The 16,845-nt window shown below is 47.3% G+C and overlaps 1 protein-coding gene across 1 annotated transcript in view; it reads left to right on the top strand.

Moving 5' to 3' along the window:
* LOC138290716 (ovochymase-2-like) overlaps positions 1-16,845 on the top strand; it is a 559,559-nt gene that overhangs the window by 252,975 nt on the left and 289,739 nt on the right. Inside the window, exon 12 of the mRNA XM_069230265.1 lies at positions 3,920-4,032. Coding sequence (XP_069086366.1) covers positions 3,920-4,032 — 113 coding nt within the window. The remainder of the gene's footprint in view (positions 1-3,919; positions 4,033-16,845) is intronic.

Genomic DNA, 16,845 nt, shown 5'->3' with positions numbered 1-16,845 from the left:
CAAACAGAGAATAAATATGCCCCTAAGTCTCCACGTTCCCAGTTCTTCTTGACCTGATACTCATGACTATGGCCATCCTAGCCCTCCTGGTGGTCCGCCTCTACTCCTTATCCTCATACTGGTCATCATCCTCCTCCTACCAGTCCTCCTGCTTTATTCCCCAGATCCCCTCTACAATTACTTTTGTTGAGTTCACCCTACAAGCCTATCACTCAGATTTTTTTAAATGTGTTTTTGGCTTCCAGACTTATTGTTCGGAGAGAACTCTGTCAAGGACATAAATGAGGGCCCAGTAAAGACGGGACCCAGCCCAGTGAAACCACTGTTTAACATGTTAAAAGTTAAACTACAATTCCCAAAATAGATTGGTCAGGTTATTGAAATATCAGTGTGGCTGAAAGTGACGCTCATGATATGGGGCTATGTATGAAACTCACTCTCTGAAAAAGTGTGTTTTTCAGCTGGCAGCTGAGTAAACGGATACTTTCCTGATGAATTACCCAGATACCTTGCTTACCTGTCTCCTGACTTTGCCCTGTTCCACAGAAGCCCCATTACTGTGTCTCACCCAATGTATCTCCTGCAAGTGACCCAAAGCACTATGCTCTCTAGTACCAATTGCTTTGAGTGCCTTTGCCACTGTGGACTAGAAACCACCTCTCTCCACTCCCTGTTCTCTGTTTGTCGCTGCTACTGTGCTAAGCAAGCACAACCTCCATTTTTAAAGCAAGTACATTTCCTCCTCCTAAAAAGCTCAAAACTAGCACAAGGCCTTTATATGAAGCCCAAAAATGAGCCAAGCCCTCCAAAACAATCAAAAGGTGGATCATTAACAACTAAAAACAATCTAGTCTCATAGGTGAAGAAAACACTTATGTAATATACATTAAAAGCATGCTCATTATTATTTGTAGATGGTCAAATGTTCCCAGACTGCAGTGCAAAAATGCTATATCATGAAGCTTCTGAAACAGAAGTTGGATTCCTACATTTCTTATTTTAAGTTAGATTAACATGAATGTATTTATTCAATGTTGATTTGGATATATATTTAGCTGTATTCATCGTAGCTAAATTCATTCACTTACTTTTTTACATACAAACGTGTGTACATTTACAAATGCATTTACTTTCAAATACTTCACACAGTTTCCTTCACCGCATTAGAAGATGGCCACCAACCTGTCATTGCCCATGGTCCCTTTTTCTTCATGCACAGCTACATAAAGACTTCCTTCACATTCTTATCTGGACACCGCTCAAACAGTACATGATCTCTGCTATTTAATCTGCAGCCACATAAACAGTCAAGTTTCAGATATTTGGCTGACTGCTGATTAATAGCAGGGTTAGATACTATTTTGCTGGCTCTTTGGTAAATAGCAGAAGTGATATACTATTTGGCCAGTGGGTGGATAAATAGCCACTTCCAAATTATACTAGTGCATTTTTACATTTCACATTTAAATAGAGCACGTAGTGACTTATTAGTTATAGCTTTTTCACCACTATCTTGTTGCCATGTAGTTGATACTACTATACAAGGGAGCAAAGGTTATGTGTGCTACCATGCCTTTTTTAGGATTCTGGACCACAAAAGACAAAAGCTGTGAGTGGCTAGTTCCAGTTGCAACTGTCCTTCATATATACTGCATTCCAAGATAGCCACCTAGCCACACTCCACTCCAAGATGCCCACCGATTATCAACAGTATTCCAGTATGTTTCGTTCTGAGACCAGCCCCTTCCTGTCAGGTGGTCCCTGTCCAAACAGTATATTAAGAAACTCTGAATAGCGTACCAGTGCATCACAAATCAAACAGGTTCCTCCCTCTGTTGGGGTTTTTGGTTCCTGGTTCTGAACCAACTCTTGCTGTTGTTCCAGTTCCTGCTTCTCTATATTCCATCTGGCTGCAGCCCTGCCTGCTCCAGCTCAGCTCCAATGCTTTTTAGCTCCAGCTCTGAATTTGGCCTGCCACCTTCAGCTCTGCTCCATCCCTGGTCTTACAGTTACCTATATACAAAAGGTCTTTCAGGAACCTCCCTACTATTTTAGTGCATGTTGCTTTTTCCTCCTTGTATTGTCAGGCACTTCGTTCAAGGGGGCTTAATCTCTGTAACCCATGGTACAACTAGGACAGGTAGCATTGCTTCCAGAGTGGGTTGCTGTTTCTATATATATCTATATATGTCTAAAAAAATATATAAATATATAGGTAGTGCTTTGCCCGCCCCTCTCAGGCTCTTAAAAACAAATTGAGTTTGAAATGCCACTGGCACTGATCATTTGCTTTTTGCAGTACTAATTGTGTGTTCACACTGCCAGCGACAACAAGCACAGTCAACAGCCTCTCCAAGACAAACTCGCTGAACATCGTCCCTTTAAGTATAGCAGCATCTCTTGACAAATGTATGCAAGACTATATAAAATGCATCAGAATATCCAACATCTCCTGCAAGCACAAGCTCATTTAAGTCTTTGTGGCCATTGTGGTCATAAGGAGGCTCTAGCACATAAATAAAGGGCAGTGGAAACCTTCTCTGTTGCAGGATCAGTGCTACTGATACTGATCTGTGGTTCTCTTCATTTTCACAGTGGCCATTATTTGGGTGTATACAGTCGATGCATTTTGAGTGCTTGATTAGTAAAATATACAGGAGGCCGAAACGTGTCCGGTTTCTCCAAGATGTTTTCCTTTTCCTCTATTGCCCCCGCACAAGTGGCCTTTATTGCTAATGAAGAACATCCAGGTTGCAACCCCAGCATGCAACCATTATGTATGGATTACCTGAATAACTTGTGGGAGCTGCCGTGTGTGTGGTGCATGTTTCAGAACCAAATCAAGGTTTCCATGTGACGTTTAAGTAAATATTACCACTGCCAGTTAAATTGAGTGGGACATTGATTGAGAGCTTATGACAGTTGTTATTACCATTTTCTCTTTAGTTGTCATTGCTGTCAGATGTGTTAACACCCACACTTTTAGACAAAATTCCACTTATTTCTTGATTAATGTAAATATTTTGCTACTTAAATATATCTGCTATACCAATTGCACACTTTTGCTTTCTTCACTGCTCTTTAAATCAGATGATGGAACTTAAATTTGGGAGAGTGCACACATCAGTGCTTAATTTGAGCCGGGGCTTGCAGGTGGGACTCACCGGCACTTTTTCGGGAAGACCGGCACTTTCTTTGTCTCTCAACAGACTCTCACCCACAGCAAGAAAGAGTAAAATACAAAAGGGAGAAAGAAAGATGAAGAAAAAGACAGAAAAACAGTGACAAAGAGAGAAGCAGGGATGTAAACAACAGCAAGAGTGAGATAAAGCAGGGGGTCTCTGATGGATTAAAGAGGTATGAGGGTATCCAGGCTATGCAGTCTTGATCTTCAGCACCTTGACCATCGATGGCGCCGGGCACGGGTTTCTGATTGAAACGTTGGGTCCCACCACTTATTGTTCTACAAATTAAGCACCAAATAGATGGGAGTATAGTAAAAGAGGTTAGAAAGAGACTGTTGATTATTCATATATTTGAATCAAAGAGTAAAAAGCATGGAAATATTGACAGTCGAGAAAATATGCAGGAAGGCTCAGACATACTTGTCTATGGGGCTACCCCCATCTCTTTTTTGCTCGCATTCTTCGATGTGGTTCACATACTATAATTGCTGGGTACAGGCAGATGGCTGTGACTTTCATTTGAAATGTCCTTTTCACAGTGATAGTCCACAGTCATACGACCACTGGTGGGAATGGTGTATAAGTACATATTTTTTCGCCCCGAACATGTATAGGGCCTATGTTTTTCACCAGACTACGATCTCTGCTGCCAAAAGATATCTATTGAGCAATGCAACACCACAACATCATTCTACAATGCCAACAGCTAATATTTTGACGTTGTATTTTTCCAGACTGGCCAGATCAGTGTGGAAAGCCCACCATCCCACCTCAGATCACCATTCCTCGCATCGTCAACGGCTATCCCGCAAAACCCAACTCTTGGCCCTGGCAAGTGTCGATGCAGGTAAGTAGCCAGACACCACTGAGGTGCTCACGATTGCTACTCAATGCAGCGCTTTGTCCTTCTGCTGACACATTAACCATCATGGCACCCTAAGCGAGAGGGGGTTGACATTAATATGGGCTAGCGTCATTCAAAAGCAAAATCGCTTTAAAGGACATGGGTTAGTGGATTCCATATCACTAGGAGTAATTACTTTCATCCAGCTGACAACTGGTATGGTGTTCTGAGATGCTTTATATTCTGATTAACAGTTAGAATGTGTTTTGTTGTAAATAAGAGAATGTCAAATCATTCAATTTTAAGCAGCTGGAATAAGTGTATTCAACTAAAATGTGTGCGGTATGTTAGCGTATTTGTTTGTAGGTCAAGCCTGTGACAGACCATGAGCTGCAGGTATTCTTGCTTGTGAGACTCTATTGTCTACAATAATGGGCTTGGAGCCTGCCAATTGCTTACCATTTGTTGGCTTCAGTGTAACTCTCTTTGCTGCCTCAAAATTGGCCAGTGCAGGCCAATAGTCACTTCCATTTCTTTCTGTGGAGCGTGGACCAAGCTCAGATTAATTGAACTTAATTAGTGCTTGTCTGTTGCTCACACTGTGATTGAGGTGCTGTTTCTTCTTTCCCCTCCCAACCATCCCTTCTCTGTCATGCTGCCCCCTATCTGGTGCTCCCTGCCGATTCCCAAGCACTTCTCTCATATTGCATCCTCCCTCTTTTTTTTAACATATTGCAAAGCAGCGAGGGCTGCTATGCAACCAGGCTTAAAAAAAGGCACTATGATACGTCAGCGCTGGCCAGCTCATAGCGCTTTTTTACTTGACTTCAAGCAATTTTTCACAGTAGCTCTTGCTGCTGCTCAACTTGTCTAAAAAAATTGACAATGGCAGATCTTGCAGAGGCGAGACGTACTGGCTTTGCCAATGCTCGTTTAAAATCGGTATTACACACCTACAAATTTTGGAAAGTGTCAGTATATGAGTGTTTGGAGTTAGAGGCAGGATAACACAATATACCAGAATTAGTCCAGCCAGAGGTAAAGTAGCCTTAAAGTAACCCTGACCTTGATAAGTGGTTAGCTATTAAAACTCTCATAACTCCAACATGGTAAGATAAAACTGTAATAGAATGTCTGATTCAGAAGCTTTGATCCAAATTACATAATCTCTCTGAATATTTGCTACTTCGAGGCAAAGGGAGTTAGTTGAGACTTAAAACACACTTTTGGGAAATGTGCCTGTAGGTAGATAAGTCCGTTTTTGTGTGGGTCACATCGTTTACAGGCGTCGATGAAGTGTCTCGGTGTTTGTAGAAATTCAGGAAGATAGAAGAAAATTAAATCACGAGGTAATGTGATTAAAGAAGGTGTCTTGTTTTAAGCCAGCAGCTAATACAACATTTACGTGGTAGAAAATATTTAGATTAAATATAGAATCAGAATCCAATGTAAGCACAATAATTTTCTCATTCTCGCTTGCCTCATCTTTTCTAACCTGTATTACTGGTAGGTGCACATTTTATGATACTTAAATATGCGCAAACCCCAACTATTTGCAACAATTCACCACTTCAAAGGCTATATTGCTCTTCACTAAGGGGCATACTTATACGTTTTGATGCAAAACTACACTAACGTAGTTTTGCATCAAAATGTTTAGCACCGGCTTGCACCATTTCTCAGTGCCAGCCGGGCGCCATATTTATGAAATGACGCAGGCCAGCGCAAAGGGTGGGCTAGTGTAAAAAAAAAAATGAGAGAAGGGGGTTTTGCACCAAAAAATGATGTTAGGCTGGTTAGAGGCAAAAAAAAACCCTCTAACCAGCCTAAGGTCATTTTCTGACGCAAAACCATCCATACCACATTGACTCCTGTCTTAGAAAAGACAGAAGTCATGCCCCCCATCCCAATGGCCAGCACAGGGGACCAGTGTCCCCTGGGCATGGCCACTGCACCCTGTACCATGCAGGAGGCCCCAAGTTGGCCCCCAATGGCACTTTTATTTTTAAATACTTACCTGTACTGACCCTACTTACCTGGGATGGGGTCCTCCATCTTCTGGTGTCCCTCTCGTGTGGGTGGGGGTGTTCCTGGGGATTGAGGAGGGCACCTGTGGACCCATTCTATGGTGTTTAACCATGGAAATGGGTCCACAGGTCCCCTATTGCCTGCTCTGACCCAGTCGTTAAATAGGGGTGCAAAGCAAGCTGTGCACCATTATTTAGACTCTCCTCCCACCTGTGCGTCATTTTAGCACATGGGGATAAATATGGGGCTATGCGATTAGCACCATTTTTTAAATGGGAACGCCTACCTTGCATCTCATTGACGCAAGGTAGGTTCACGCATCTAAAAAAATGGTGCAAACTCCAATAATTTGACATTAGACGGGTCTAACATCAAAATATAAATATGGAGTTAGTTTTGCACTGAATTTGAGAAAAAACGAATTAGGCAAATTCAGCGCAAATGGAGTATAAATATGCCCCTTAGTGTCTCCTCACATCATCATCCCAATCCCTTTAGTTATATCAGCTTTAACAGCAAAATAATCAATCAGTCCTTATATTTATTTATTTATGCATTCTTATGGAGCACACTCAGCTCAAGAGGCATCCGCAAAGGGTACAGTAGAACAACATAATACATAGCACTGTCACTATTACAAAAGCAAGGAAGCATGTAAGTGGAAAGATTGTGTAAATTTAAACATCAAAGCCACATCGTGACACACCAATAGGGAGGTGAAACAAGACAAAAGAGATCAGGAGGTGGGAACGAAACCATGTGATCAACACTGGAGAAGAGGAAAAGAAAGAATGATTAGCTCAAAAGAAAGATCAGAGGAGAGCTAGAGGAAAATATTGATAGCTAGCAAGCACAACCCCTACTCCAGATGTGGTTTGAATAAGAAAGTTTTTAGTTTCAGAATTGGAGTAGTCTTTCTAAACGTGCCAAACCAATTGAGGAAGAGTTCTGGAACAGTGGTTCCCAACCTGTGGTCCGGGGACCGCTGGGGGTCCACGAAGCCTCCTCAGGGCATCCGTGACTGCATATATTAACAAATTAGGTCCTCAGCTTTCAGTAATGACTTATTGGGGAGTCCCATGATTCCAATAATGATTCAGTGGGAGTCCCCGGGTTCCAGTACTGATAAGGTGGAAGTCAAAAGGTTGGGAACCACTGTTCTAGAATGTTAGTGCTGCACCTGTAACAGATCGCTTTGTCGCTTTTTAAGTTCTGTGCTTCGTACCTTCTAATGTTATGTCACTAAAGTTTCCTTTATCATCAAGATTGCTACTGCAGCCCAATTCAATTTGGTTAACATAAACATAATCTGCTCCAACTCTCTCCCCAAAATGTTGACCATTGCAGGAGGCAGTCTTCCAAGTTACATGCTCCTACTCAGCTACCGTTGTAGGCTTTGTAGCAACGCAGCAAGTAAGAGCCATCTTTGAATTTCTGTACCTCATTTCCAAATCCCTTCCTCACCTATTCCCAACTTCTTCCTGTCACATCGAAACTATTTACCTTTACACCCATTGCACTTGCACCTGTTTCCAAACTCTGAATGGCAGCACCCCTCCCCAGCCCCCATGTGACATGTTGTGGTTACTAACACTGATGGCCAGGTGTATTCATTTTAAGCACAAAGCAAAGCAGCAAAAAAGCTGCTGTGCTGCACAGTGCAAGGTCAGGAACCCCTTTCAAAGGGCTATGGGGCAATCAGGGGCTACTGGGTCCAACCATGGTGGTTAAGAGTTTTATTTGTGTTGTCCCATTGCTTGACCTATTGTTGATCCCACTCAACTGGGCCAAGTACCCTTTCTGGACTTGACTCTCAGTGGTAGCAGTAGTCAAGCAGCCAAGGCATTCTCGGTGGGGGGTGTAGATACAGGTCAGTGAATGCCACTTTTATATGAAAAGTAGTATTTTATTTCTACTTCTGCACATGTACAGAAGTAAGACGTTTAGAAGCAACAACACAATTGCCCTTGAGGTTGGAGTTCTAATAGTTTTCATGCAAATTTCTGTCCCATCCTCCTTTGCGTAATGTATTAGGAGTTATTCCCCATTCATTGGTTTCTGCATCAGAGAATACAGACTATTAGGCTGTACTCAAGAGTTCTCCCTTTGTATGGATTTAGTCAAAGGTGTGAATGGTGCTGCAGCACCATCAGCAGCAAGTTTCCTGGGGCCTAACTGGCCCTGTTCACATCTTTCCTGCTCTTGCAGCATGGAGGAGTTCAACGCTGCAGCGGGCTCCTTCAAGGTGCATCTGTGAGTCCTGCTGTGTCTGGAGAAATCGGGCTGATTGCGGCCAATGCTGCATCACCGGGAGGTGCAGGCTCTGTCTCCTGAGTGGCTCTCAGATGTCAGAGCACTTCCCTGCTCCAGAAGACAGGGTACGTTTCCTTTGCTCAGAGGGGGGAAGGGAATCTTTTCTTCAGCTCCCAAATGGACGCCACCAGTGGGTTTTAATGTCATCCAAAGCAATTTCACCAGCCCTCTGTTCAGTCAGGTGCAGTTCCCTTGCAGCACAGTTCCAACTCGCAGGACGTAGCCTCTCTCTCCTCTTCTAATAACAATCTGAATCCTTTGGCACATTGGTACTGGCAGCCCCTCCTGGAATATGGGGTTGCAGCTGTACTTGGAAAACATGAGTGCCAACTTTCTTGGTTTGAACGCCCACGCCAAGACAGTCACAGGCTCCAGTGATTCATGAGTGAAAACATTACTGGTGGTCCCCTTTGGCATATGGGGTCACAGCAGTAAGGGAAAACAGGCTCGCCCAGGCCCACACAGCACTTTACTCTTGGTTCAGTCTCCAGTGGCTGTCCCCTGGCATACGGGGGTCACAGACCCTATCCGGTACATGGGCAATGGCCCGTTTGGTGCACAGCCTCACACCTAGTTCAGGAAATCCTCTTGCACGGGTCCCCACTGGACTTTGCTCCCTCCAGTGCTCTCCTTTTACTCACAGTGTACACTGGTCTTGGAAAGCAGGCAGGAGCTGGTACTTCAGGCTCCCAGGCAGGTGATCTTGTTGTACTGGGTGATGTTTCCTTACCCAGCAGGGAGGCTAGCAGACCATTACAACCAGTCCTGGTCACAGGCAGAAGTCTTGCAGAGCTTTCCCTTCTCACACAGCCTGTCTAGCTGCTTGGTGGATGACAAATGTTTGGGGACTATATCCCTCTCCCTTTTTAATAGTCCTTTTCCAGACACCAAATGTGATTTAGGGTCAGGGTCATTGAAGTTTTAAGTTGGGTGTTAGACCTGACAGCCTTAGGGTAGTCACCCCTAACTTTGTGCCTGCCTCCCTCCACTTTTTGGACACTGTTTTTGCTGGCTTTTAGACTCTGTGCACTTTACCACTGCTAACCAGTGCTAAAGTGCATATGCTCTCTCCCCTAAAACATGGTAACCTGGAATCATAACTGATTGGACTATTAATTTACTTATAAGTCCCTAGTAATGTGCACTTTATGTGCATAGGGCCGGTAGATTAAATGCTACTAGTGGGCCTGCAGCACTGGTTGTGCCACCCACTTAAGTAGCCCCTTTTCCTTGTCTCAGGCCTGCCATTGTAGGGCCTGTGTGTGCAGTTTCACTGTCACCTCGCCTTGGCATTTAAAAGTACTTGCCAAGCCTAAACCTTCCCTTTCTCCACATATAAGTCACCTCTAATGTGTGCCCTAGGTAACCCCTAGAGCAGGGTGCTATGTGGGTGAAAGGCAGGACATGTACCTGTGTAGTTTACATGTCCTGGTAGTGTAAAACTCCTAAATTCGTTTTGCACTACTGTGAGGCCTGCTCCCTTCATAGGCTAACATTGGGGCTACCCTCATACAGTATTGAAGTGGTAGCTGCTGATCTGAAAGGAGTAGGAAGGTCATATTTAGTATGGCCAGAATGGTAATATAAAATCCTGCTGACTGGTGAAGACAGATTTAATATTACTATTCTAGAAATGCCACTTTTAGAAAGTAAGCATTTCTTTGCACTTAAATCTTTCTGTGCCTTACAATCCACATCTGGCTGGGCTTAGTTGACAGCTCCTTGTGCATTCACTCGGACACACCCCAAACACAGGGTACTCAGCCTCACTTGCATACATCTGCATTTTGAATGGGTCTTCCTGGGCTGGGAGGGTGGAGGGCCTGCTCTCACACAAAGGACTGCCACACCCCCTACTGGGACCCTGGCAGACAGGATTGAACTGAAAGGGGACCTGGTGCACTTCTTAGCCACTCTTTGAACTCTCCCCCACTTCAAAGGCACATTTGGGTATAAAACAGGGCCTTTGCCCTACCTCATCAGACACTTGCTGGAGAAGAAACCTGAACCAGAAACTACATCCTGCCAAGAAGAACTGACAATCTGCTCAAAGGACTCACCTGTCTGCTTTCTACAAAGGACTGCTGCCTTGCTGTTGGCCTGCTGCCTTGCTGAACTCTTGTCTGGCTGTGAAAGTGCTCTCCAAGGGCTTGGATAGAGCTTGCCTCCTGTTCCCTGAAGTCTCAGGACCAAAAAGACTTCTCTTTTTCACTTGGACGCTCCGTGCACCGAACATTTCGACGCACAGCTTGTTCCGTGGTGAGAAAAACGCCGCACACCGACGCTGATCGACGCGACGCCTTCGGGACGACCGGAACTTCGACGGACGGCTTCGCAAGGACAACGCTGCCCGACCTCTAAAGGAGAAATCGACGCGCCGCCTGCCGTGAGATCGTAATTTCGACGCGCAGACCCGCAGAACGACGCGCAGCCGGAAAACAAGCAGGAAAATCCACGCACAGACCCGGGACATCTTGTAATCCCCGCGATCCACAGAAAGAGACTGTCCGCGTGCCGGAAAACGACGCACGACTTCCCCGCGTGAAAAATAACGACGCAAGTCCGTGTGTGCTGGGGAGAAATCGACGCACACACCCTTTTTCCACGCATCTCTTCTTTTGTGGCCCTCTGAGGAGATTTTCCACTCCAAACCAGGTACTTGTGCTTGAAAGAGACTTTGTTTACATTTTAAAGACTTAAGACACTTTATATCACTTTTCAGTGATATCTCTACAATTTCATATTGCAACTTTATTCTTTTTGACCTACAATTATCCTGATAAATATTATATATTTTTCTAAACACTGTGGCGGTCATTCTGACCCTGGCGGTAAAATCCGCCAGGGCCGTGGACCGCAGGAGCACCGCCAACAGGCTGGCGGTGCTCCCTTGGGCATTGTGACCGCGGCGGTACAGCCGCGGTCAGAAAGGGAAAACCGGCGGTGTACCGCCGGTTTTCCGCTGCTCTGGGGAATCCTCCATGGCGGCGCAGCTTGCTGCGCCGCCATGGGGATTCCAACCCCCATACCGCCATCCTGTTCCTGGCGGTTTCGGCCGCCAGGAACAGGATGGCGGTATGGGGTGTCGTGGGGCCCCTGGGGGCCCCTGCAGTGCCCATGCCAATGGCATGGGCACTGCAGGGGCCCCCGTAAGAGGGCCCCACTGAGAATTTCAGTGTCTGCTATGCAGACACTGAAATTCGCGACGGGTGCAACTGCACCCGTCGCACCCCTTCCACTCCGCCGGCTCCATTCGGAGCCGGCATCCTCATGGAAGGGTGTTTCCCGCTGGGCTGGCGGGCGGCCTTTTGGCGGTCGCCCGCCAGCCCAGCGGGAAACCCAGAATACCCGCGGTGGTCTTTTGACCGCGCAGCGGTATTCTGGCAGCCCCAGCCAGGCCGGCGGCTTCCGCCGCCGGCCGGGGTCAGAATGACCCCCTGTGTGGTGTATTTTTGTGGTGCTATATGGTGGTATTGTATGATTTATTGCACAAATACTTTACACATTGCCTTCTAAGTTAAGCCTGACTGCTCGTGCCAAGCTACCAGAGGGTGGGCACAGGATAATCTTGGATTGTGTGTGACTTACCCTGACTAGAGTGAGGGCTTTTGCTTGGACAGGGGGTAACCTGACTGCCAACCAAAAACCCCATTTCTAACATTGGTGATCAGCGGTGAGGATAGGACTTGTATTTGTGCAGTGACATACAGTAGCTAAGTATTTCACTACCTACCCACAGTTGAAGGTCAACTTGATTTTTATCTCTTTTTGCAAATTCGTTTTTTCCTGACAATTTTCAAAAACTAAATCCTCACTCAACATGTCTCTGACTGGGTCTCAGATAGGAGACTTTGACCTAGTCCGGTTGGATACATATACGGTCAAACAACTAAGAGGATTCTGCAGGGCAATGAGGGAACCCACCCAAGGGGCCTCCAAAAAGGAGGACTTTCAAGTGGCGCTGAGGGCCTGGGCAGAAGCCCATTTAGAAGAGGAAGAGGAGCCAGAAAATGGCCCCTCGGAGGATTTTTCACTATCTGTGGATGGTGTTACCACTGCAATTGTGCCCCCTTCCAGACCAGGGAGCAGTGTCTCTGTGCAAAGCCTGACCGCAGAGGAAAGGAGAGAGGAAAGGGAGTTCCAATTGCAAATGGCAAAACTGAAAATTGAGGCTCAACAGGAGGAGAGAAGGGCAGAAAGAGAAGCCAAGCAAGCTGAGGCTGAAAGAGCAGCCCGAGAGATTGCAGCTGAGAGAGCCTTGGCTGAAAAGAAACTTATTGGCTCATGAACTGAGTCTCAAGGAGCTGGACCTCAAGGCAAAACAGTCTGAATCCAGCAATAATGGTGGCAGCATACTGACAGGACCTGCTGGAGAAAATAACGTTCGTATATCCAAAAATGTGGTGCCCAGTTTTGTGGTGGGAGATGACATAGATAAATGGTTAGCTGCTTATGAAGTTGCACTAAGGGCTCATGAGGTTCCTGAAGGGCAATGGGGGGTAGCTATGTGGGGTTATGTACCGCCATTGGGGAGGGATACACTCCTCACATTGGATCAACCTGATCAAAACACATACCCACTTAAGAAAGCCACTTTACCTGCCAAGTTTGGGCTGACCCCTGAGGGATACCGTCAGAGGTTCAGGGACAGCATCAAACAAACCACACAAACATGGGTAGATTTCTTTGACTTCTCCAGTAAGGCACTGAATGGATGGGTGCAGGGCAACAAAGTAGATGATTATAAAGGTTTATATGACTTGATTCTGAGAGAGCATATGCTTAATACTACTTATACAGAGTTGCGCCAGCACTTAGTGGATAGTAAGCTGACTGATCCCAGGAAGCTTGCTGAGGAGGCGGACCTCTGGGTTAGCACCAGAGTGTCCAAAAAGGTACCTGGGGGGGACACCCACAAAGGTGGTCAGGGTTCCCAACAGAAGAAAGAGGGGGGAGATAAACTTACAGATAAGGAACTCTCCAAAGGCCCCCAAAAGAATTCCCAGGGAGGGGGTGGCAACCCTTCCTTTTCCAGATTTGGGAAAAAGCCAGGGACATATGACAGGTCAGGAAAATCCAACCCCAAATGCATGGAGTGTTACCAGTATGGTCACTATAAAGGCGACCCCCAGTGCTCCAAGAGAGCACCGTCCACTACTGGACAGGCACCTGGGTTGACTAGTGTAGCGCTCTGGGGGAGATGGACTCAGATAGCTTTGGGGAACAGGTAGAGATTTCCCTAGTGTCCCTGGGAGAAGGAGAAATGGTGCCCAAAGCCCACATGCCCCAAAATACTTCCAAGTACAGGCAGTGGGTCACCATTGATGGGCAGAAGGTGGAAGCTCTGCGTGACACAGGAGCCAGTATGACTACTATCAAGAGTCAGCTGGTGTCAACAGAGCAGATAGTCCCTAATACATTCCACCAGGTCATAGTCGCTGACAATCGTGAGAGTCACCTACCGGTGGCTCTGGTTCCCTTTGAGTGGGAGGGGTCTCTGGTACTCTGAAATAGCTGTGAGTCCTGCCATGCCTGTAGATTGTCTGTTAGGCAATGATCTTGAGCATACTGCTTGGAAAGAAGTGGAGCTCAGGTCTCACCTGGAGATGTTAGGGTTACCTGAGTGGGTCTGCATGACCACACGGTCCATGGCTGACCGAGAGGGAAGTCAAGGGCGTCTGGAGCCTGGAACAATGGCCCAGAGAGCTGCCAAGAGGAGGGGCAAGGGGCGCGGGAAACCGGCCCCAGAAGTTCCCGCAGTGGCTGACGGGGCTCCTGAGGAGGAGGCTCCCGAGCCAACTGGGGAAGACATTGCCACCCTAGGTGACTTACCTGAGCTTGCTGGCTGGCAAGTTGAGGGTGGACCCACCAGGGAGGAATTCTGCAAGGCGCAGAAAGAGTGTCCCACTCTGGAAGGTCTGAGGAAACAAGCCTCAAACCAGGCGGCAGGTGAAGCCTCTGGCGATCACCATATATATTGGGAGAATGATCTCCTCTACAGTGAGCCTAAGGTTCCGGCCTTCGGGGCAGCACGTATGCTGGTGGTCCCCCAGTGTTACCGAACCTTTCTACTGGGTCTGGCTCATGACATTCCCCTGGCAGGACATTTGGGGCAAGGCAAGAACTTTGACAGGCTTGTCACCCACTTTTATTGGCCCAGAATGAGGACAAACTCAGATAAGTTCTGCAGATCTTGTCCTACCTGCCAGGCCAGTGGTAAAGCAGGAAAAAGGGTTAAAACCCCCCTGATTCCACTTCCTGTCGTTGGCACCCCCTTTGAAAGGGTGTGTATCGACATTGTTGGTCCATTGGACCCCAAAACTGCCTTAGGCAACAGGTTCATCCTGGTTTTGGTGGACCATGCCACCCGTTACCCAGAGGCAATCCCTCTGAGGACCGTAACTGCACCGGTGGTGACCAGAACTCTGATGGGGATATTTACCCGTGTGGGATTCCCCAAGGAGATAGTGTCTGACAGAGGCACTAACTTCATGTCTGCATACATGAAGTCTCTGTGGGATGCGTGTGGTGTAACCTACAAGTTCACCACACCCTATCACCCCCAGTCTAATGGTCTTGTGGAGAGATTCAACAAGACCTTTAAAGGCATGATTGGTGGCCTCCCTGAGGCCATGAGGCGTAAGTGGGACGCCCTCTTACCATGCCTTCTCTTTGCTTACAGAGAAGTCCCCCAGAGGGGGGTAGGGTTCAGTCCCTTTGAGCTTCTCTATGGGTACCCTGTCAGGGGACCCTTAAGCATTGTCAAGGAGGGATTGGAGAAAGCTCCAAAGGCACCCCCTCAGGATGTGGTTAGCTACATGTTGGCCCTCCGCAACCAGATGACCCGCTTCTGGAAAGAGGCCCAAAGTAACCTTGAGGCCAGTCAAGAGGTAATGAAACGCTGGTATGACCAGAAGGCCACCCTGGTAGAGTTTCAACCTGGAGACAAAGTGTGGGTAATGGAGCCAGTAGAGCCCAGAGCTCTCCAGGACCGCTGGTCTGGCCCATTTGAAGTAAAGGAGCGGAAAGGGGAGGCCACTTACCTAGTGGACCTCCAAACCCCTAGGAGCCCCCTAAGGGTGCTCCATGTTAACCAACTAAAGGCTCATTTTGAGAGGTCGGAGATCAACATGCTTCTGGTCACAGATGAAGGAATGGAAGAGGAGAGTGAACCTCTCCCCAACCTCCTCTCTGCCCAAGAAGGTGATGGGTCAGTGAACGGGGTCATTCTTTCTGACTCCCTGACTCTAAACCAGAAAGGAGACTGCTATGAGCTGTTGGAGCAGTTCTCCCCCCTGTTCTCCCTTACTCCTGGACTGACCCACCTCTGTGTTCATGACATTGACACCGGTGACAGTCTCCCTGTGAAGAACAAAATTTACAGGTTATCGGATAAGGTGAAGGCCAGCATCAAGGAGGAGGTCTCCAAGATGTTAGCTCCAGGGGTTATCGAGAAATCCAGTAGTCCCTGGGCCAGCCCAGTGGTGTGGGCCCTAAGGCTACTGCCCCAGGTGCGAAGCCAGAACTCCGGTTCTGTGTGGACTACCGGGGTCTCAACTCAGTCACACGGACTGATGCTCACCCCATCCCCCGAGCTGATGAGCTCGTTGACAGGCTGGGTGCTGCCAAGTTCCTGAGTACGTTTGATCTTACTTCAGGGTACTGGCAGATCGCCCTGACTGAGGGGGCTAAAGAAAGATCCGCATTTTCAACCCCTGATGGCCATTACCAGTTCCGGGTGATGCCGTTTGGATTGAAAAATGCCCCCGCTTCCTTCCAACGGTTGGTTAACGGGGTCCTAGCTGGCAAGGATGCCTTCTGTGCAGCCTACCTGGATGACATAGCTGTCTACAGTTCCAGCTGGGAGGAACACCTGCTTCACCTCAAGGAGGTGCTTCAGGCCCTGCAACAGGCAGGCCTGACCATCAAGGCTAGTAAGTGCCAGACTGGGCAGGGTTCCGTGGTGTACTTGGGACACCTAGTGGGTGGTGGCAAGGTGCAGCCACTCCAGGCCAAGATTGAAACTATCAAGGCCTGGCAACCACCTAGAACTCAGACTGAGGTGAGAGCCTTTTTAGGCCTCACAGGATACTACCGCAGATTTGTCAAGGGCTATGGTACCATTGTGTCACCCTTGACAGAACTCACTTCCAAGAAACAACCTAGGTTGGTGAATTGGTCAGAGGCTTGTCAGAAAGCCTTTGATGCCCTGAAGGAAGCCATGTGCACGGCCCCTGTGCTCAAGGCCCCTGACTACTCCCAGGAATTTATCGTGCAGACAGACGCTTCAGAGCATGGCATAGGGGCAGTCCTAGCACAGCTTAATGAGGAGGGCCTAGACCAACCAGTAGTCTTTATTAGCAGAAGGCTATTACCACGGGAACAGAGGTGGAGTGCTATTGAGAGAGAAGCTTTTGCTGTGGTCTGGGCACTGGAGAAGCTAAGACCCTACCTGTTTGGGACTCACTTCCGGGT

Source organism: Pleurodeles waltl, chromosome 1_1 (genome assembly GCF_031143425.1).
Source record: "Pleurodeles waltl isolate 20211129_DDA chromosome 1_1, aPleWal1.hap1.20221129, whole genome shotgun sequence".
Classification (NCBI taxonomy): domain Eukaryota; kingdom Metazoa; phylum Chordata; class Amphibia; order Caudata; family Salamandridae; genus Pleurodeles; species Pleurodeles waltl.
This window is presented reverse-complemented; position numbering and strand designations above follow the sequence as displayed.